The sequence below is a fragment of the Mizuhopecten yessoensis genome, unplaced genomic scaffold, assembly GCF_002113885.1.
Source record: "Mizuhopecten yessoensis strain PY_sf001 unplaced genomic scaffold, ASM211388v2 scaffold5409, whole genome shotgun sequence".
Taxonomy (NCBI): domain Eukaryota; kingdom Metazoa; phylum Mollusca; class Bivalvia; order Pectinida; family Pectinidae; genus Mizuhopecten; species Mizuhopecten yessoensis.
In genome coordinates this window covers 228,348-252,249 of record NW_018406035.1, presented here as the reverse complement: position 1 = coordinate 252,249, position 23,902 = coordinate 228,348, and the positions used below count along the sequence as shown (strand labels likewise).

Below are 23,902 nucleotides of genomic sequence, written 5' to 3'. Positions count from 1 at the left end.
CAAATGCTGCATTCCTATTGGTCACTTCATTTAGATAAGTCAATATGTGTATTTCGTTATAGAATCCTGAACTACTTCTCTGAGGACGGGGTGGAGTCGACCGGCCAGGTGGTGGACATGGTTCTACGGGACAAAGTCGATCTGGTCTTCGGTCATCCATCTTCACGCGGTAAGATCAAATGAAAATCATCTGAAAAGTCAATGACATATTCTACTTTATTCTTTTTGATTTAAGTATACTTTATGTTAAGTGAAAAGTGATGCTATCAAACAAAATGTCGGGGCCATTATTCAAACATAAATCTAAAGCATGAGGAGCTATTCTTTCTAATTTGTGGACAGGGATTGGAACGTTTTTTCTTCAATTGACAAATAACGTGTGTGCATTGGCCTCTTCAATAAATCTAACCAATAACAAACATATTTCACTTTTAAAAATACATCTTCGGTGAGAATGTATTAAATATTTCTAAAATAATTTTTAACTCAGTCTATTTATCAGAAAATGCTATGCGATAAGACATGCTTTCTCCATGTGACATCCACTTAAAATCGTTCATGCATTCTCTGAATATTTGTTCAAACGCTTCATGTTATCATTTTGATATTTTCATTTTTTTAATAAGCTAACATCCCAGTTGCGTATATGACGTCCCACTACAACATTCCACACATTTCTTGGTCCGCCATAGACGTTCTTTTGTCGGACAAAGAACTATTCAAGACGTTAGTTCGGACTAAAGGGCCAACAAACAAGGCAGGTAACTCCGTACTGGTGCTCCTTAACCATTTTGCATGGACCAGGCTCGGAATATTTGGAGAAGATTACGGTAAGTGGCTTGTACTTAATGTCCTTATATGTGTTTCTTTATTAAGTTAATTGATAAATTCAGGAATATATAAAATATTTGATTGTTTACATTTATTTTCGCGGTTTTAATGAATTACCCAATGGTCACCATGTCAACAGAATAGCACATTTTATTAAAACGAATTGGGAAAATGGATGCTATGATATAACGAAATATAAGTTATTTGCAATTCCAGTTGATGAGGTTCATGTGTAAGAAGGAAACACATCACAGGCAGGAAGTCGACAAGGCCATACGTTCATCACATACACTTAGATTTTACGAAAAGAAGAACAACCCTCCATGATTGTGATTCTCCAGTTACTATCATACATATAATTATTGCATTTGCTTATCATTTTAAACGAATGCATTTTAAATAATAATCAAATTGTACAATCTACGAACTTTGCAACAGTTTTTTTCTCATCCTAATGATCTTTGTGATAAAACATGATACATTTTACAAAGATTTTTGCGTTGGTCCTTAATTGTTGATAATGTTACCAATGTTTTCCAGTGATATTGTTCTAGGCAGCCGTCTTCATATAACCCAGAACAGAACGACGTCACTGGTGTTGCCGTGTCGCCTTACTATCACTGTATCGTTGTTCATTGTGGTACAAATGTATAAAAAAGCAAGCGATTGTTTTGAATTTCAGCAATTTGTCTGTACGTCACCAACAGCATCACGCAAGCCTTACAGAAAACAGAGATATCTATAGCCTCCTACACGGAGTTCGACAGGAACACTATAACGGATGAGGATATCATCAAAACCTTGATTAATCTACGAGACACTGTGCGGAGTAAGTCTTTGTTATTGAGATGTTAGTTAATTAATATATTGTTGTGTTTTTTTTAAATCGAAGTAAACCCTACGGGCAGAACTACTTTAAACTAATCTGAAGAAACGCACATCGAGCACAAGTATCATAAATAATGAATAACTTGAATTCGATTGGAAGATCAGCTTTAAATTCAGGTAAGCTATTACCTTTTGTAGACGGGTTATGATTGTATGCGTCAACACATGACAGTTTAAAGCTACACCGTTACTAAGTGCCTGTGAGAGATTATGGTATGGTTCTGCGTTCGTCATCCGCTGTCAACTTTTCGTTGAACGACTTCTTAAAGAATTAGGACGTCGAATCATTACAGTTGGCCAACATGTACCAGGGATAGAGTGTCATTTGGGTCGTTTTGGGGTATCCCGGTTCAAATGAATCAGGTGGAACAAAAACGATTCTGCGATAAACAATTTTACGTGGACCTGAAGTGGGCCAAACTAATAAGCAAAGCATAAAATGCACAGTTTCAGAGTTTAGTGACAAATAAATAACAATAAATCAAGAACACTACGTGCTTCTTTCACATTTGCACTTTTTGTGCAGGCACTACTGGAACCCTTTTTGTGCAGGCACTACTTGAACTGGAACATACCGAATTTCCTAGAGTTCAGATCTGTGCAACAGTTTTCTTTTCAGGTCGCCCAGTAATAACAGTTGAAGCGGTTACGGGAAGCGGCCAAACTTGTATTATATGTATGACATTGACATGGTTTAAATGTTTGAAGGGTCGAAAATGTTTTTAAAAATTTAATAACATAATTAAAGGAATAAGGTTTAGAACTTTGATACAGGAAGCAGTGCAGGATTCTTTTGAATGACTTAGTTTTAGGTCAAATGCAAATTTTGAACGCTAGGGTCAAAGGTTATCATGAGTATTATTGGCAAAAAAAGGTTTAATATTTGAATTCTCAATTTCCCCAATACCCAAAGTCATGATGTTCGGCCGGAAGGTACCTAGGATTACAACCAACTTTCAATGCCACGGGGGTCAAATATGATAAAACAAAAACATACAACATTGTCATTCGGTCTATGGGGATGACACCTGTGTATGGTTTGTACTACAGTGTTGCGAATCTTTCTTAGTTTTTGGTTGGGATTCCCATTATTATAACCGCGTATATGCTTGTTTGGCATGCACAAAAACAATACAAGTATGCTACCGACTTCGTTCCGGAATGTGTCCATGCCAATCGGAGATTAGTTTCCCGTCATTTTATGGATATAAATGCGATCTTAACTATTATATAAATGCTTACAGAAAATTTTATGTCTGCTTTGATCTGGTCAGACTAAATCTCGTCTGACATCTGGTGTTGTCGCCCCTTCGTTGACTTCGTTGGTGCATACCGGAACTGTAGCATCTGGTTTCTGTCACTGCATCTGGTGTGGGAGTGTCAGTCGCAACTTTGACATCTTCAGATGATTACCAACCGTCGCTGAATGTTTCGACCCTTCAAAATCATGACATCCTACAGTTGGCGGATCCACAGTGGTGATGTTCTCACTGTGTGTCGTTGTGCCACTTCAACTCCTTGTCCTTTTGCCGTTGTCATATCCAGCATGATGCTCTCTCGGCTTGCTATCGGTCGAGTGGTTAACACTCCGGCCTTCCAAGCAGGCGGCCGGGGTTCGATCCCCGAAGTCTCCGTACGCATGGAATATGCAGAAAAAGTGTTTTTCTCCTACCCACACAACTCCAACAACCAAGGTGGAGTATAAAATGGTCTGGGGTGGGTGTTGCGGTATCTGTGCTGTAGCATTCAAGTGAAGTGGCACTATAAATGATACCGTTGGAAGCACGGTCCCACTACAAACAGAACACAATACATCTCCAGCAAACACACAGGCATACACACATAGGGAGATATTAACCAGGTGACTTAGGACTAGTAGTTAACTTCTGCGAATTCCTCAATATTGTATTGACTTATATATATGCTAATCGTATTGACTGTATATAACTGTATATCTGTGTACTGTAAAGCGCTTTATAGTGGCTTATGTTAGCTATATAGGGCGCTATATCAAATGTTGTATATAACGTCTTTCACACAGACTGGGTTGGGAATCCACGGCAACCAACTTCTACTGGAATTTAGTTCGATTGGTTTTGAATTTCGAGTATGCCTGCATTGACAAAAAGGCAGCCGGATAATATATTCACAAAAGACAAAGCATCGCTATATCGAAAATGATGATTTTGGGGGAGATAATATTTTTTCGGATTGGAAATGATTTAACTGTATTTGAAATCGAGACAGATGCATCGGAAAGATGTTTGGTACTCTGTGGCATTTTCCATATATCATATTTCTAAAATATATGCCTTTCATTTATGCATATATAAAAATACCGAATGCAATGACGCAGAGAACTTTTTGAATTTTAGTTATTGCCGTGTGTTCTGGGTCGTATTTCCGGAAGATTGTGGTGTTCGCCTGTCAGCTAGGCATGTGCAACGGGGAATATGTGTTCATTGACACGTATGCAATAACAGGAAGTGCAGAGTACAGTCCCTGGCAAGAAGGCGACAGCAGCGACGACGATGCTAAAGCGGCCTACCGACACGTCATTAAGGTAGGCGACTGCGAAAATAGATGTACTTTATAGTAGACGACAGGATGGATATAAAACGTTAATAATACACGCTGCTGTTGAGGACAAAGTTGCAGCAGCAGTATCTCTTTTCCTCAGTTTGCTCAAAAATATTTCTATTGGTTACAGATGAAGCAATTACAATTGATCTTGCTTTGGATGTTCTTGGAAACAATATAATCAAAAATGCAATAACATTTGAGCCGTAAAAAAGAACAAAAGCGGTTTGTCGAATAAATGGGATAAACATTTCACATTTAAAAAAAAAGAAACGAAACTGTCAAAACATTGGAACGAATGAAAAATAACTGGAAAATGCTATGTATTGGAATGTCTTTGCAATACGTTATAATTGTGTTTGATTTATAGATTTTGCAAGCACAGTGGATGGATGATGCTTCGAAAGGTCAGGTCGAAAGACTTATAGCTGAAGTACCTTTGCGCATGCACGAAGAGCCATGGAATAATACTGAGGCTACGGATAACGGGTCTGGGGTATGTTTGAAGTAATTGGGGCTGTTAAATTAAAAATTAGTAATTTTGTTTTGTTTATATTGAACACATAGATACATTATATGATTATAGTTTTTGATACCACGGCCTAAACTGGTCGTAGCTGTTTAATAGGACGAGACACCTATACCAAACAAGCTTAGCTTTGGTACGCTATGTGTGGCATAATTCCTTTAAACATTACAATTTAAACTACGATCCCATTTTTACCTTTACATAAGGACGAATACATAAGTACGTATCTCTACACATTTATATAAATTGTTAACCCATAGAAGCTCAGTGTATGTCAAATTACAGCACGAAGTATTAATCATAGAAATGTTTGTCATATGATATGGCTTTCTTCCTTCTTCAGGGTTCTAGTATGGCGGCGATGGTATATGACGCTGCCTTTACCTGGTTTATGTGGCTGAACCATACTATAGAGAATAATCTCGATTATAGAGACGGACGCGGAATGTTCTTGTTCACCCAGAACCTCACGTTTACAGGTCTGTAGAAGAATACGCTGTGTAGGACACTGTTACAGATAATGCTGTCCTAACTAAATTGCAGCCTAAATGCATAAAATATTTATTGATACATACATGGATAATATATTTATCTACAACTTGTAATTTAATTTATTTCCAGATAGTTTGTATTTTTATTATGAAAAAATTACTAATTTCATTTCTCTCCTAACCGCTATACTTTTCGTAACTCCGACTCGTTACATAAAGCTCCTAAGAGTTGACAAACATTTTTGTTAAATATAGTTTTTTTCTGTACATGACTTCAACTTCAGGTCCTGATGGTACTGTGGCTTTTGATAACAATGGTGACCGGGAAACGATTTTTTGGATCCTTGACTGGAAGAACTCGTCTGGGGTTTCTCGTATATTGGCGACTGTCGACATCACAGCCACCGAAGTGAGTTTATCGGTAAAATCCGAATAACACTAGAAATAAAATTCTACAAAAACCTTTTTCTCAATCAAGTTGCCTTAATGCAATTTAGGTCCCGTTCAGGTGAATGTGTACAGCTAGACAATCATAAATACAGCATTTCTGATAATTATATTCATATAACTACCCGTTTATAGGATTTTAACATCTTTGAGTTAATTCGCGTTGATATATGAGGCTTTGCCATTGCTAACTATGTGAATAACGTCAATAGCAATTTTAATGCGAGACAAAAAGTGAAACTACCCTCACAAATAATTTTATGAAATGTTTCGAGCGGAATTAATGTATACTTCTTTGCAGAATGTAAATAAAAAAAAACAACAACAAACAAACGAAATCATGAAAATCTATTAAAAAGGTAAATTAACATAGAAACCAATGGGAAAATGACGTAACGTGAAAGAGTAAAGCATACCGCTGTATATTTACACAGGTTTTCCAATTATCGGCAGAACCTGTTTGGTTGACAAAAGACGGGTTGCCGCCCCCATCTACTCCAGTATGCGGGTTTGACAACACCGGGTGTCCCCCTACGCCTTATAGTGAGTCAACTAATACGTAAATACATACCTCTGATTTTGATTACACGAAGTAAGTAAACACAATAAGCAAGCATAGTCCTTATAATTGGTGCCATAACTGTATTTCAAACTTATATATTTATTCATATTGACCAATGTCCATATCCTCCATGGTGTTTATTTGTTTTTCGTAAATTTTCCTCGAAGCATGAACAATCAACCGCAGCAGATGAGAGTAAAGCAAACACTTGCTACATCCAACTGCATGCTATCGTTAGAGGCAACTAATATAGATATTCCTGCAGAATCGGTGGCTTTTACTGCTTCTTCTCTTCTGCTTGGGGATGCCGATTCTTCGAGGATCCCCATATAACTCACCTCTCACGAAAGCATGCAGTGGACTATTTTTTTCGAGAACTATGGGTTGGGTCAGGGGAGGGATGGATGGAAGGGGTGTTGTTGCCTAACACCCCCCCCCCCTCCCACCCCCGCAAACATGGGGATGGCCTGGGTAATTCAAAGAAAATTGAAATTCAATATTAATGATATTTCAAAAGTGTTATACTCATTTTCAATCAATATCACAATATTACTGAAGCAGTTGATAAAGTAATCATATATCCAATGATAATGTGTTCATACAAATCACGAAACAATCAAATTGACTGCAACATTTGTATCGTTTAGGTGGTTTTCTTGACATAAAGTTTTGCATTTTCCATAGATGCTTTACCAGTGGTCTTCGGGACGATCTTTCCTCTTATAGTCGTATCGGCGTCCGCTGTTCTCATATATTTGTGGCATAGGTAAATATGAAATACATACAGATGTTAAATGATTTGATACAAAGTTAAGGAAAACTTTTTTTTTGCAATTCTTTTAGTCGCCAATATGTTGCACCACTGTAAACATGTAAGAATACAATACAGCATGTTTATAAAGGATGTAAATATGTGTCTATGTGCGGTTATCAATGTATCATATATATATATATAGCTGAGAGACTTCATACAAGCGAATGCAGCACTTTTATTACTGCTGTAATATAAAATGTTATTGTTATATGTATCATTGTCTTTATTCCAATTTAAGTAAAATCTGTGTCTGTTACATTTTGCTGTTAATGCTCTCTGGTTTCTTTACAGAAAGAACGTTTATGAGAGCGAAATAAGGAAAATGCTATGGAAAGTACAATATGAAGACATTTACAAACCCAAGGGTCAGGCCGGTGCTGGTAGTATGGTATGAAAGGGTCTGTTTAGATTAGCTCACCTGGTCCAAAGGCACTAAGCTGAGGCCGTCCGTCCACTTTTCTGTTACAATCATTTCTGACCAAAACGGCAGTTTAAATTTTGTGTAAAGCACCCATTTATTAACGATGATGCGGTCATTCGGGTAAATGGTCGGTGTTATTAAGAAATAAGGCAAATCTTGAAAGTAGTTCTATTTGGTGAGAATTAAGGAATTAGATCCAAACTTGGCGTTGAGCGTCCTTGGGTCAATGGGACTCCGTGTTGTATCAAACGGAGGGTTAACATCCCTGGGGCAGAATAGGGAATATTAGGTATACATCTAAAATCCTACTTCGTCATAACTGGTAAAGGGATTTCAATTACACTTCGTCTGAAGGTCATATATATTATAGGTAAACCGGTCCTTACTGCAACCTCCCATTAAATTTGGGAACGTCAAGCGAGAAGTAGTAGGAATTTGACTTCTCGCATTCCCATGTCCAGATACGGCTTTCTTGTGTCGTGGCACTTACAACTACCTCCGCTTTCGTGGACTTGGTCTTGCTATGACCTTTACTGTTGCAAGAATTTGAAACCTGTATATACCAATCAAGGCCTACTCGTTGTTCAGTTAACATAATCCTTCCGGCTGATTTGTTCAGCTTTCAGTCTTGCAGCAATCCTAGCAGCACGAGAAAAGTAAGTACCATTGGCGACTGATCTACTTTTTGTCTTTGTACAGTTTAGCAAGCTGAGTCTGGCTACTGTATCCAATAACGGTGAAAATGAGGGCGTTTATATAAGCACGGGCAAGTACAAGGGAGTGACAGTGTCTATACGGATGTCCATGAACCAAACTGTGATGCTGGCCAGGCAGGACTACGTGGAGCTTCAGGCGGTAAGGCCTTTCTGTAATCATTGCAAACAGCTAATTGTATTGCCTGTTACTGTTTTGCTTTCAGTGTAGTTGTCTTTTAAAGTAATAATTGCAGGTAACAATAACTAAGCAAAAGTTACAATTATTAATGGGTTTTGAAACGTTCTTTCGTTGTTGTAGATGAAGGATATGACACACGACAACGTGAACCCCTTTATTGGTGCCTGTGTTGACCCCCCGAATGTGTGTGTGCTGTTCCAGTATAGTTCCAAAGGCAGTCTCCAGGTAAGTATAAGAGCATATAACATACATGTACAGAACAATGTTATCCTCAGCAATTTACTTACTCCGTCTTGAAGCAATCATTTTGATACAAATGTATCCACTTTACGTACTGCAACACGTAAAGGTCCGCTAATTAGGGTTCCTGTGTGGTCGTTGTGGCTCTCAATAACCGATCGGTCGGTCGGTCTGTTAAGCACTACTTATTGATTACTAAACGTCATATATATGACTTCTTTTTCATTTCACCTTATGTCTATTTCCTGTGATAGTTATTACCAGTTTCGTCGAAGACTGTGTTAGCTTTAGGATCAATCGAGTCAGTATTTCTTTCTCTTTCTTGTATGCTATCGCCTTTGCACTAGGTAATGGCGATCCATTCGATCTAAGTGTCACCTAGTAGGACTCAAAAATGGATCTGGAACACGGATAATGGATATTAATAAAATACACTATGGGTCCAAACACAAAAAGAAACGACAATACTCTGACCTCTCATCCCAGGCTACGGATGTTTTGCAAAAATCTGTTTTTGGTTTTATTATGTTTAGTATGTAACCTGGCAAAATGACTATATTTGCCACTTTTGTCTCAATTGGTGTCTTTTTTGCAGGATGTTTTACAAAACGATGACATCAAACTGGATTGGACCTTCAAATTGTCGTTAATATCTGATTGTCTGGAGGTAAGTACACGCGGAATATTAAAACATTGCTTACAATAACTGATATATTATAAATGGCTGGTGGAAGTCAGACCTAAAAGGTTAAGGGATTAAACTTTGGATTGTCAAAGTAAGGTTTTTAGATGAATAGCAAAGTCATATTGAATACATGCATAAGTTACATGCAATGAAGCGAAATTTTAATTAAATTGTGTGCATCTTAAATTTAACAAGCAGAACTGTAACTGAATACAAAAATGTTACAAAGTGTTATTAGTAAGATAAAGAAATCGCTGGTAATAGTTTATATACTCACATATAAATACATACTTAATTTACAAACTAATAATTGATATACTCACATATAAATACATACTTAATTAACAAACTAATAATTGATATACTCACATATAAATACATACTTAATTAACAAACTGATAATTAATATACTCACATATAAATACAAACTTAATTAACAAACTAATAATTAATATACTAACATATAAATGCATACTTAATTAACAAACTAATAATTGATATACTCACACATAAACACATACCTAATTAACAAACTATTAATTAATATAATCACATATAAATACATTCTTAATCAACAAACTAATAATTAATATACTCACATATATATACATACTTAATTAACAAACTAATAATTGATATACTCACACATAAACACATACTTAATTAAAACACTAATAATATGTGGTAAATGAACGTTTTCTCGTTTTAATATGACAGAAATTTCATGTGTTTTAAGGGATTGATATATTTGTCGGAGTCTGCGTTGAAGTCATTTGGGAGGTTGAAGAGTTCTAATTGTATTGTGGACAATCGCTGGGTTCTGAAGCTGTCTGACTACGGCATCTTTGGATTTGTGGGGTCTAATACAGATCAGAGAGAATATGAGGAGGAGCGGTATAAAGGTAGATGATAGTGAATGGTTACTGTGAATGAGCTCACAATTGATTGTGACATTACCGTATGAATTAGATTCCACTTGGTTGTCTCTCTTAAACATTTCCTATAGCAACATTTTTATTTGTTATTTCGTTATTTAATGCTTTGTTGACCGGATATGATCTGTATTTTTGTTAATACAATACATTCAGGCAGAAAATAACACTCCGTATTTGGAAAAAAACTCTACGTCAATGATCGAGGGTAATATTACTTCCATCAAAATCTTTTAATGTAAGGGTAAGTTGCAACATTACTCTAATGTCAGAAATGATAATATTTCGGCATGCAAAAAAATAATAAAAAAAATTGCAAGCCTGGAAAAAATATCAAACACTTTATTAGTGTTTTAAAAGTGAAGCTGCTTTCGAGTACTGTTCGATTATTGGCTTTGGGTTGTTTTTCAAATTAATATTTGATGGGACAATTCCGTTAATAATAATTAAAATATAAAATCATGACAACATATAAATGCGTGTGGACTTACTCATCTTTGAAATAGTTGTTCTTGACTTATTTGCGTATTTCTGGTCATAAATTTTCTATCATATTGCGATAAGAAGCATCCGCTGTGGGAAAAATATAAATAGCTGGGTTTTAAACAGCTGAAATAAACGGGTCGTTTGTGTATTTAGTTATCTAGAAACATGCTTATGCATATATATCTTATTCTATTCACAATTCAGATACACAGAATAGAACGCAGATTAAAAGATAGAAATAAAAGAGTTATTCTAAGTGTTTTGAATGTACACTTTGTATAACAATATAACCTAAAGGTCATCTAAATGAATATCATCATAGTATAAAAACTGAGTTAATGTTTAAATTAAGTGTGCCTATATGCTTAATTTGTAGCTTTGTTGTGGACCGCCCCTGAGTTATTACGGTCACCTGTGCAGCATAGGAATGGCACGCAAGCTGGAGATATCTACTCGTTTGGAATTATCCTACACGAAACATACTTCCGAATGGGAGTCTTTCCGATATCTACATTAACTGCAAGGGGTATGGTCCAACAGGAACGCACTGACTTACCATAGCTTTTACTTTGCCAGGACAGCAACTGCATTTGTATATATGTGTTCTAGCTTGTACCAATGGGTCTCGTGGGATATGTAAAACAGTTTTAACCTTTATCTTATGGGCTTGGATATCGTCTATTAACTATATGTATTTGAGGCGTTTGAAATAAAATATAATATTTATTTTAAATGGTGCGTAACAGACGCAATAATCGAAGTGTTTAAATGTATTTCTGTAAACTTGATTGTATTATTGCAACTATCGATTGCCTAATGGTTTCCATCAAAGATTAGAGAGTTGTTGCTAAATATATGCGTTGTACATGTATATAATTTCAAACTATAAGAAATAGTATCGCATCCATTTTTGTATGTTATCATGACATATTTTTCCAGATATCATATCCAAAATAAAGGACGGCGGACAGACACTTTGTCGTCCTGATACGGACATGAAATACTCAAATGACGAGAAACCAGGACTCATTGATCTCATGAAACATTGCTGGAGGGAGGAGGCAGCAGACCGACCATCGCACAGTACGATCAAAAGTATCATCAAAAGTCAACACATTGGAAAGTAAGACACCTATTCTACACCTTGTTGGGGTCTCAAAGCGATTTATATGTGATAACGATTGACGCTATAACGAAACACATATCACATCATTGTGTCTGGTGTTATAACGAAACATATATCACAGCATTGTATCTGATGTTATAACGAAACAGATATCACAGCATTGTATCTGATGTTATAACGAAACAGATATCACATCATTGTGTCTGATGTTATATCGATACATATATCCCAGCATTGTGTCTGATGTTATAACGAAACATATATCACAGCATTGTATCTGATGTTATAACGAAACAGATATCACAGCATTGTATCTGATGTTATAACGAAACAGATATCACATCATTGTGTCTGATGTTATATCGATACATATATCCCAGCATTGTGTCTGATGTTATAACGAAACATATATCACAGCATTGTATCTGATGTTATAACGAAACAGATATCACAGCATTGTATCTGATGTTATAACGAAACAGATATCACATCATTGTGTCTGATGTTATATCGATACATATATTCCAGCATTGTGTCTGATGTTATATCGATACATATATCACAGCATTGTATCTGATGTTATATCGATACATATATCACAGCATTGTATCTGATGTTATAACGAAACATATATCCCAGCATTGTGTCTGATGTTATAACGAAACATATATCACAGCATTGTATCTGATGTTATAACGAAACAGATATCACAGCATTGTGTCTGATGTTATAACGAAACAGATATCACATCATTGTGTCTGATGTTATATCGATACATATATTCCAGCATTGTGTCTGATGTTATATCGATACATATATCACAGCATTGTATCTGATGTTATATCGATACATATATCACAGCATTGTATCTGATGTTATAACGAAACATATATCCCAGCATTGTGTCTGATGTTATAACGAAACATATATCACAGCATTGTATCTGATGTTATAACGAAACAGATATCACAGCATTGTGTCTGATGCGATGACTACATATTCATACCATAACTTCTTGCGTATGTCGTTACATCTCAAAATCTGTGTCATAAAAATTTGCAGATTTCCGGCCTGGTGAATTGCCCGCGAGTTAGCTGCTTCATATATTTATTTTTTGCAAGGAATACTAAGACATTTCATCATTAAAACGTTCATTGCTAATGCCGTCAACATCAGGTACATGTAGCTCTCACTGGAACTTATCCGGATATATAACGATGTTAGTAAACGATGTTTTTGATTTTGAGAGTTGTTTACCATATATATCCATGATATACCAACAGCGCCATTCCTTATCCTGTTGCTAGTATCCATATCGACTCCTAATACTTACATAGACGATATAATACATTGGTGGTAAAATAAACCCAAATTTCAGGTATGTATGCATAATAAAATCTGAGTAATATCTATAGTTGAAGAAGAATACAATTTCAGAATTGAAAAAAAACAAAAGATTTTATGATTGAATTTACAGTTTCTATGTTATTGATATATGATGATTTACATTCAGTCGATTTTAACTGCCATAGTTGTAGACACTAAGATTATAGTTTGTATAGACATACGGCTTCAACAGAGATTACATATGGGAATTATTAATGGCTATTAGGGATTAGTGCGTATACATCTGCAACTAATTACTTATTCAAATGGAAATATGTAAAAGATGATAATGGATAACCGTTGTGGAGATCGAACGGGATATCCTGTTTTGTGGTATTTAGACAGTAAGTTCACAGGAGAGAGTGCCATAAACTTTCCTCGTGAGTAAAAAAAGGTTGATATCACTTACTTATTAGCATGTAAACAACCGCTGGACATGAAACTCTATCATGCTACATGAATGAAGCACGGGGAGCGACCCACCCTATGGTAACGTAGTCCCAGGACCATAGCAGGGAAACGACCCCACTGTTCAAATATAATCAGTACACAAACCTACGAATCTCAATCATATTTCCTACGAAACCTCCTTTATCGTTTCGCTATGTGTCGTTTGGCATTGGAGATATTGAAAGTATATTCCTCTTTAACGGTTGATATTCTCACCATCAAATTCGCTATGCAGCATTTGTTGGACCAAGAAATCAAACATAGCATAAAGGAAGGCTGCTGCCCCTTAGATTACCTTAGCTGTTAATAAGACGCTAAACATATTAAACCAAACCAAAAATGGGAAATACCTGCAATGTTATTTATATGAAAAAATCTTAATATTATCGCTAACATATAAAACTTAACGAAAAGTACTATACAATATACATGTGTTAGTGTGATAAGAAAGTAATGGCCTTAGTAATAATAAGTGAATTGCATCTTATGTCCAAAGTGCGATGAATTTGGTCGTCCGACATTCTAACTGTTAATATTCTCTTTTTTAAGGAAAGTCGGAATACTTGATGACATGATAGCCAGGCTTGAGAAATACGCCAACAACCTGGAAGAGCTAGTAGAACATAGAACCATTGAATTGTCGGAGGAGAAACAAAAAACGGATCGCCTTCTCTACAGAATGCTGCCTCAGTAAGAACTAATAGGACATTAAACCCAATAAAACTAAACACGAGAACACTAATGTACAATAAACCTGTCTACAGCTACTCGTTGTGTAACCTCTAAGTCTACAGCTACCCGTTCCTAAGTAGAGAAACCTGTCTACAGCTACTCGTTCCTAAGTAGACAAACCTGTCTACAGCTACTCGTTCCTAAGTAGACAAACCTGTCAGCAGCTACTCGTTCCTAAGTAGACAAACATGTCTACAGCTGCTCGTTCCTAAGTAGACAAACATGTCTACAGCTACTCGTTCCTAAGTAGACAAACCTGTCTGCAGCTACTCGTTCCTAAGTAGATAAACCTGTCTACAGCTACACGTTCCTAAGTAGACAAACATGTCTACAGCTACTCGTTGTGTAACCTCTATGTCTACAGCTACTCGTTGTGTAAACTCTATGTCTACAGCTACTCGTTCCTAAGTAGACAAACCTGTCTACAGCTACTCGTTGTGTAACCTCTATGTCTACAGCTCATCGTTGTGTAACCTCTATGTCTTCAGCTACTCGTTCCTAAGTAGACAAACATGTCTACAGCTACTCGTTCCTTAGTAGACAAACATGTCTACAGCTACTCGTTCCTAAGTAGACAAACATGTCTACAGCTACTCGTTCCTAAGTAGACAAACATGTCTACAGCTACTCGTTCCTAAGTAGACAAACATGTCTACAGCTACTCGTTCCTAAGTAGACAAACATGTCTACAGCTACTCGTTCCTAAGTAGACAAACATGTCTACAGCTACTCGTTCCTAAGTAGACAAACATGTCTACAGCTACTCGTTCCTAAGTAGACAAACATGTCTACAGCTACTCGTTCCTAAGTAGACAAACATGTCTACAGCTACTCGTTCCTAAGTAGACAAACATGTCTACAGCTACTCGTTCCTAAGTAGACAAACATGTCTACAGCTACTTGTTGTGTAACCTCTATGTCTACAGCTACTCGTTCCTAAGTAGCCAAAAAGACATTTCTTGAAAGTTTTCAAACCTTCACAGACCTAGCAAACTCGTTAACGAATTAAATTTAGAATAAAATGTTAAAAATGTCACACAAATAAATAAAATAAAACAATACCTTGACCCTTGATATAGATATCAACATCCTAATTAGCATGTTTATTGTAGGGCCGTTGCTGAGAAATTGAAGTCCGGAAAGTCTGTGGACCCGGAGGCCTTTGAAGCTGTAACGATTTTCTTTTCGGACATCGTTGGATTCACCAGCATATCAGCCGCTAGTACTCCTTTGCAAGTTGTTGACCTTCTGAATGACCTCTACACTCTTTTCGACGACATTATCGCCAAGTTTGATGTGTACAAAGTAACTATTATATCATATTACGTAAATATTAACGATGCAAGTGACATGAACCATATCATACTGTAAAGTATCAGCAATGAAATACGTTAAATATTGCAAGTAGCTACAAAACTATAGATAACGTTGGGTACCCATATGGGAAAAGCGTCCCATCGATAGTTGGTGAAATTGAAGAACGCCAATTGTAGACTATAGAGCGTTACGTTACTTAATAACTATGCTGAATGCACCTAGCACGAAATTCTACCCGATGACATAATGCTGACGACCGGTTAACTGGAACAATTACCATTTGAAGACTCTAGTATGTTGCAGCTTTGGGATAAAACCAATTGCGTTCTCCACTTTGGCAAACGTTCAACACTTAATTCAACAGTGAGGTATTTCAAATTAAAGCGCTAAGAATCAATAAAGATGTTAAAAGTAAAAATAAAAAATAAATATCTCTAATGTTTCAACGGGTGTAAAACATTTATTTACCTTGCCAAAAGCATCCATCACACTTCCACTCGGTCATATTTAATTGAAAACGGGTAAGCCGGCTGTTGTTTTTACCTTACTGCTGCATGAACGATTAACAATCGTTTGTTAAAATATCTAGTATTATATACACACATTACTAATAGCCATTTAAGGACTTGGGGTTGTATGTACTGGGTCAGAACCCGTCGGTCGGCGTTACTGCTACATGAACAATGGACCATTAGACACTTTTCCTTAAAATATATCTGGGATATTGGAAAGAATATTCTGTTGTATCCCACCATATGTAATTGTCGGAGGCGACTAATGTTGGAGCATCCACAATTCATCTATCACACATATCTCAATAATTAGGGCCTTCATATCACCTTGGCTGTTGTATGAACGTAAAACAATTTTACAAACAAACTGTTCCCTCCCCTCTGACAAGTCTTACTAGGTTGTGTGATTTGTTTTACTATATTTCAAACGAATAAAAAACACGTACGTGTTACAATGTAGATCACTTCAGCCTCAGTTGTGGGTAGGTACATGTATGATAATGCAATGCATGGCATTAACAGACCTCGTTTACGCAAACTAAGTTGCCTCTTATTTATTCCTTGAAAATGCATCGCTTACGTTTTCATAGAAATCACCCCAGAACTCATACTTACATGACACCAGAATTATCTTCGTGTGAGGAATTTCATGGGGGGTGAAAAGGTAAAGCGGTTTCTGTCCTATTTCCTTCTTTAACCTCTATCTTGACGGATGTCTGATTATTGTTTTGTAAACTAAAAATACAACTAAATACTAAACGGAAGTGCCAAACAACAGGACAAAATAAGATCGTAATTCCAGTACCAAAATGTATTTAATTTGATATTAGGTTGAGACGATTGGGGACGCCTACATGGTTGTTGGAGGACTTTCCCGTAAGGGAGGTAATTCTCACGCGTCCCATATAGCTGACATGTCCCTCAACATCCTCAGTTCTGTCATGTCGTTTCGTCTGAGACACAGACCCGATGATGAAATCAGAGTGCGCATCGGCCTTCACACCGGGGCTTGCTGTGCAGGTAAATTAATCTCATCACAATATAGATATCTTGGTGCAGAATCACCTCGTAGGTCTACAATAAGATCTTTCAAAATCGTTTTCAATCTTTTTCAATAGTAGTCTCTACAAGTGATTCCATATTATTTTACTTCATTTGTTGATTCGCCCGTAGATAATATCGAAAGAGAAATTAGTCGAATTAACGGATATCTTCAAATACGATTTGTAATAGTGAATATTTCTTTATTTTATTGGAAATCAGTTGGGTATTACGTCCACAATATAAACACTCATAATCTATTAATGACATTGCTCTTATTACAGGCGTCGTTGGTCTGACCATGCCACGGTATTGCCTTTTTGGAGATACAGTAAATACTGCGTCCAGGATGGAATCGAACGGAGAAGGTTAATACCATATTATATTCATTACTTGATGACTTACACGTTTATTAAAGAAAACATACTTTAAACATCAAACGAAACACCTTACACATCTAATTAAAAACTTAAAACCCCATCTTTTATTTGTTCTTTTAGTACCACTAATGAGTCCTAGATGGACTTATTTGCCACAATGTGCAATAAACCTTATTTGTTCAACTGCATCCACAAATTATATCTTGAAAAGGTGCTCCCTCACTTCGCATGATTTTGAAATAACTGAAGTGTTAGACCCAACTCACAAACGGAAAGTCCCGCCAACACAATAAAAGTATTACATGGAAACGCAGTAGAAATTAAATAAACAGAATGTGCGTTAAAGAGGCAACAAACATGAAGAAGGTATACAATTGTAGAAAGGGTTTTACTGTATTACTGTCTCGAGATACATAAACTAGACCTTTGGATTGCCATTATTTTTACCTATAATATCACAAAGAGTCTAAAAGGGACGTTATGGACATTTCATGCCGTAAACATGGGCACACAGACTGTAATAGGTGCATCCTTCTTCGTATTTCTGTTGATTCTTTCCTTGAAGATGTACAGGCATTGAAAAAAGGGTATACGCTTTATCAACATACCAACTATAAGTCCTATCATTAGTAATGTCTAATAAACGAGTTAATGATTGAAATCTTGAATGAAAATGCATATGAAACCAACCAAAGTAACTATTATTATTTTTTCATGTTGGAAATGTTTGAAAGTCTTTTTTAATGTTCCAATATATGCTTATTTTATCTGTATATAGCCGTCTGAATGTTTAAATTTCATCCATCACAGCCAAGAGGATCCACATCAGTAGTGTTACCAAGGACGCTTTGGATACATACGGAGTATACCACATCAGCCTCCGGGGAGATCTTGTTATTAAGGTATGCATAACGGATGGGTTAATAGTTCACGTCTCAACTTTTGCATATTCTATCTCAGCATAATTACATTTATTATTGCTGGGTTAATGTCAGAACTTAAACTGAAATATAATTTCTGTGTCATTCTTTGATTCAATTTTATTTTCAAAACGTTATTGAAAGTAATCAATTTTATTTTCATTTGTTAAAACATAAAAACGTTTTGGGAAATATATTGTTAACTAATTCATTATTTCAATTAACTTGAATTATTTTGTTCTTTCTCGTTTAAACAAAAATTTAAGTGAATACTTTTATCAATACAATCCGGATCTAAAGTAAGCCAATTCGACTGTTATCATCACTTACGTGTGGAACTCATGAATAATGAGACTGGTATGACACAAGAACGTAACTCATATATCCATTTCTTTCAGGGTAAAGGAGCCATGACAACATACTGGCTGAGTGACAAAACCGGATTCAACAAACCGCTACCAACCACGGAGTAACAAATATCTACATTCACTTTCACAAAGAAGTGATATTGTAAAACAAACATTTTGCTCACCAGAGAAATAATAACTATATTGTATGTACCCTCAACTAGTGGTCTTGTAAAACAAACCCCAACTTAGTAACAAATATTGTAACCCCACATAAAAGTGATTGTAAAAAAAGAAACCAAATCTGAAAAGCATAAGGGCCGCCAGCGATAACCCTTGAAGAACTGCTTTGACTTGCATGAACTTTTACACATGCGTATAATATCTATTACTTTCTGCGTCGAGAAACTACAGTAAGGTTCTTTGCGAACATTTCTAGAAAGTATTTTTATCCAAATCTGAAGAGTAACATATGAACTAGCGGGGTCAAGCGACACATCCACTTCAGTGAAATTCTTGTGTTTACCCACGGAGTTAGATTAAGTCCGTGGTTTACCCAACTGCCCAGTACAGAGTAACTATCGTGTGTAACACAAAGGCCACTTTGCATCACAAACTAACACCCTTGTTTCGATAACATCTATCCATAAAGAGCAGCCATAGTGTACTACAGCATTGCTGTTATTTATCAGAACGTAGCCACACGGTCCAAGCGGAACTATCATGCATGACAATGCGATTATGTCACAGAATATGCATAACAGTTTGGTTCTTCCAAGAAAGCAGAAAACTGGACTTTGGAAATTATCCAAATACGAAGATACAGCATCTTAAATAATGGAAGTTTTTTTATTTGGACCCTAGAGAATACGAATATATTTTGAACAAGATATTATTTCAGATTTTAGCTCGCATACTGCAGTTTTAAACACCAAGTCAGTTATACCGTGGCGCGACGTCATGTTTGATCAAGGGAATTCAATGCTGTGCAAAAGAATGGTGTGGCTTTCGGGAGAGGAGGAGTGAGGCCCAATGAGGGAAATAAAGGTTAACCCCGAAATCATGCCTCTTCAATAAAGATTGAAGCCAAAATTAGTCTGGGATATATTTTGGCCTCGAAAGTTCCTTGTCTGGCGGTAGATTTATCAGATCCAATATGTGGAACCAAGATAAATCATGGAAATCATACTTTATCAGTAGATACAATGAATAGCGATTTTAACAAATTTGGTCTGGGTCTTCAGAAACAGTGCTATGAAAATGTATATATAATTGAATATATCTTACCAATAAATGAGAAGTCTATTTGATCAACACTTGTTTAACATAAAATCCGTACTGTTTGTTATTTTACGTATGATGTTTATATAGTAAATTATTGTAACGTTACTGTCATATTACATGTAACATGTCATTGTTCCTTAACTATTGTTACACTGTACCGTGAAATATGAATGTAGTTTAATTCAAATAAAAAGTTATTCCCAGATAAAAACTGTGGTACGTTTTTTTTAAATCACTCGAATGGATATACAAAGTGGTACATTAATTTATATTTTGGTATGTACAATGTACCTGTTCTGGTTTCATTTTGATTTTTTTATCAGAAAAAGGGGCCCTATAGGCCTGCATCGCTCACCTGGTATTAATCTCACACTTATAGCCTTAAAAGTGGGTTAAGATCAAACGTATTTAATTGAGCTCAACTAACTTTTAACCTAAATATCATAACCTTTGACTGTTCCAAATGAACTTTGAAGTGGGTCAATGTCATTCATTTGAACACAGTTGATAGCGCTTTATCCCAGCTTGCTACTGACCTAAAAAATCACCTTCGGCCTCTTGGTTATACAGAAGTTGCTTCAATATTTTAACATATTTGATCTCAATGACCTTAAGACCTGATCGATGACGCACCAGCACACGCTCACTTCGCCCTTTGATTTTTACATTTCAGTATCGTTATAGCTATTTCTCACGAAGTACAGAACAGATCTTTCTCCAATTTCAGATGTAAGTTCATTATTGCTCTTAGTTGCACGCGACTCATTTTGAGACTGATCAGAAAATTGAAATGGTCGATAGGCAGCTACACGTGTATCTCCGATTTCAGTCAAAGCTAATTATCTCTATTTCTCGGAAAACAACTAGAACCAAAATAACTGTTTTAAACACATGGATCAAATGTGCCAGTTTTAGACAGGTTCAAAACAAATGTTCTGATGTTCTTGATATGAAAATACTGTTCTGACGGTTGAATTGAGAGATCCGTATGAAATGAGTATATACAACAAATTCTGAAATTTTAAAATACTTTTTTTATATAATAATATCTGAACATTTCACCGTGTACTTATGTAAGCCGATTTTAACATTTTACTGTTTCTTTTGATGTATTCTTTGGTGTCCCTTATTACTTGGGTCATGGCCGACTTGACTTTATTGCTGCTGAGTCGTTTAACTAACTTCCTGTATCATACCGAATCCAAACACTACCATCAATTAATACTACCGATGATAAACTGTGTAAAATTAGTGACATATAGCACCCACAATGGTTTCTGCATGTGATCCAATATCACACACTATAAATTTAGCAAATAGTCACCACACACGTTGTGCAGTAAAATAGAACCTAGTAAATAGATGGTAAATATAACACCAGCAACTCTCGTCTATAAAATGATGTAATTTAATACTGGCATCATCCATACATCGTTAAATATTCATATAAAATTCAAGCACCATATATATATTGCACAATCGTTAGCTCTCCAATCATAATATCACTAACATTGGTTACGATGTAAATAAAACAAATATACGGTGATATATATAACATGGTGTAACACAATAAACTGGAATTTTCAATTGTATATATAAAACATCCATGCATAAACAAATAATTATATATAAAAAAAAAACAAGTACAAATGTACTGATTCAGGTTTCAAGAGGTTTACATTTTTGATGGACTTAAGATAGTTTCTTCACTTTACATTAAACATATAAAGATGTATTCACAAATTGATTGCTTATTGGAAACTGCAAATTATTATAATAGCATGGATAGTCTTTACTTAATCCATAATATGCATTGGGACAAACACAAACGGTTTGTACTTAGTTAAATGCGTATTGTATTATAAAATCGGAATAAGCTTAACATCATTTACAAAAGAGGACATTCATTAACTTCTTACCACGACAGTTTATTTAAATACATGAATCATAGCCTTCACAGTTAGTAAAATTTGATACATTTGATAAAGTTGGATTAATTTAATTGAGGTTAATATTTTGTTTAATGTTAATAAAATATATATACCTTCAATATGTTTATAGGATATAATCATCTTGTTTAATATTGTTTGGTTCCCGATACCATTACAAATCCATGCAACTTAATTATCCCTTAGGCATCTCCTTTATTAAATATGTTTTACCATAACATCAGTTCTTATTTATATCCTATCCCCTTTATGAATTATCTGATACATCCGAACTATCCATTGTAACTCCTTCATTTGATATATTTCCTACATTAGTTCTTTGTATCCATGCAATATGATTGGTTTAATACTTTCACAATACATTGTTTCCATTTAAAATGCTGGAAATTTCTTTCTCAAATATTTATATCACAAATCTTAAACACTAAAATAATCTATTGAAGCATTTATGACAATTTGAGTGCTTATTCCTCCAGCACTTTTCTCAAGAGGATTATGTTCTTGATGTTTTTTTTATGTACATATGCACTGCTGACATGTACATACACATCTAATTCCGATACAGCTTCTGATATTCAAATTCTTGACAAATATGCTGCTAGACTTACAGTTTGCCCATACTGTTGATATGTACCAATGCAAGTTGAAAACAGAAGACACAGTATCAAACACCCCTAGGTACCTCATTACAACCCTAGACTACTACCAAGGCAGTTTTTCTATATCCACGTTGCCACCACACAGGATAACTCCTATGTTTTTCATTTCCTTGTCCATGCCTGCCAGTTTGTCGGACATGGCGGCTGCCACAGCAGCACCAGACGCTGCTTCTATCACCAGCTGGGGATATAAACAAAACATCATGGGTAATGCGTATACAATAATTGTACTCGCACAACTAATGTCACACATCGTTGGTCAAATTCATTCAGATAAAGGTTAGAAGATTAGCTCACAGACGTTAACAAAGAACTAAAATGTTATCCATTAAAATCTCATTAAAACCTGTTGATATCCCATCTCGTTCATTTCAACAATTATTTCAATAAAAAAATAATTTTAATCTAGTTTCAAACATTTAAAAAATGCACCAGCACTTTTCATGCAATAATAGCCAATTCTTTCAAATTTTCAATAACTTCTCAAAAATTCACATGTTTAGTTTTTACAGTTTTTACATGGCCATGGAAAATATTGGGTACATACATTATAGTTTTTGTTTCTCCTGATGATCATTAATTCATTTTATGTGATGATATTTGATGATTTAATAAGCAGGAAAAACCAAATATATTTTCATAATTTTTTCATCAATGGCAAAGATCAACAGAGGGTGAATATACAAACAAGAGGCCCATGGGCCTTAACGGTCACCTGATATATTTATACAGAGAGTTGATTTTGTTTTTAACATGAACAGAAATATTATTCAAAGTGACAAAAAACAATAAAACCACCTTACTCAATATCTAGCATACAGATTTCAGACTAAAAAGGATTTGAAACTAGCACCTCTGATTCTTAACAAGGAAAATGAAGAAATTTTAGCACACTGACTCCTTTGAGCCCCACCCTACAGCCCTTGGGGGTAGGGCTGGCTCAAAATTTTCAAAGTATCAAACTGTCAATTCAAGGTTATAATTCCAATCAAGTTATTA

The 23,902-nt window shown here is 35.6% G+C and overlaps 2 protein-coding genes across 4 annotated transcripts in view; one reads left to right on the top strand and one right to left on the bottom strand.

Moving 5' to 3' along the window:
• Positions 1-19,310, top strand: part of LOC110450657 (atrial natriuretic peptide receptor 2-like) — a 48,512-nt gene extending 29,202 nt beyond the window's left edge. The window contains exons 5-25 of the mRNA XM_021498283.1: positions 63-169; positions 627-830; positions 1,514-1,660; positions 4,095-4,282; positions 4,670-4,795; positions 5,172-5,307; positions 5,604-5,728; positions 6,201-6,325; positions 7,434-7,530; positions 8,263-8,418; positions 8,578-8,682; positions 9,293-9,364; positions 10,119-10,284; positions 11,177-11,326; positions 11,740-11,923; positions 14,312-14,452; positions 15,607-15,799; positions 17,154-17,343; positions 17,649-17,732; positions 18,555-18,646; positions 19,063-19,310. Of these exons, the coding sequence (XP_021353958.1) occupies positions 63-169; positions 627-830; positions 1,514-1,660; positions 4,095-4,282; positions 4,670-4,795; positions 5,172-5,307; positions 5,604-5,728; positions 6,201-6,325; positions 7,434-7,530; positions 8,263-8,418; positions 8,578-8,682; positions 9,293-9,364; positions 10,119-10,284; positions 11,177-11,326; positions 11,740-11,923; positions 14,312-14,452; positions 15,607-15,799; positions 17,154-17,343; positions 17,649-17,732; positions 18,555-18,646; positions 19,063-19,137 (2,863 nt within the window). The 3' untranslated portion in view covers positions 19,138-19,310. The remainder of the gene's footprint in view (positions 1-62; positions 170-626; positions 831-1,513; positions 1,661-4,094; positions 4,283-4,669; positions 4,796-5,171; positions 5,308-5,603; positions 5,729-6,200; positions 6,326-7,433; positions 7,531-8,262; positions 8,419-8,577; positions 8,683-9,292; positions 9,365-10,118; positions 10,285-11,176; positions 11,327-11,739; positions 11,924-14,311; positions 14,453-15,606; positions 15,800-17,153; positions 17,344-17,648; positions 17,733-18,554; positions 18,647-19,062) is intronic.
• A 2,379-nt stretch (positions 19,311-21,689) lies between these two features.
• Positions 21,690-23,902, bottom strand: part of LOC110450642 (probable serine racemase) — a 17,514-nt gene continuing 15,301 nt past the window's right edge. For all 3 annotated transcript variants that reach the window (XM_021498262.1, XM_021498263.1, XM_021498264.1), the window contains exon 9: positions 21,690-23,084. In XM_021498262.1, coding sequence (XP_021353937.1) covers positions 22,947-23,084 — 138 coding nt within the window. In that variant the 3' untranslated portion in view covers positions 21,690-22,946. The remainder of the gene's footprint in view (positions 23,085-23,902) is intronic.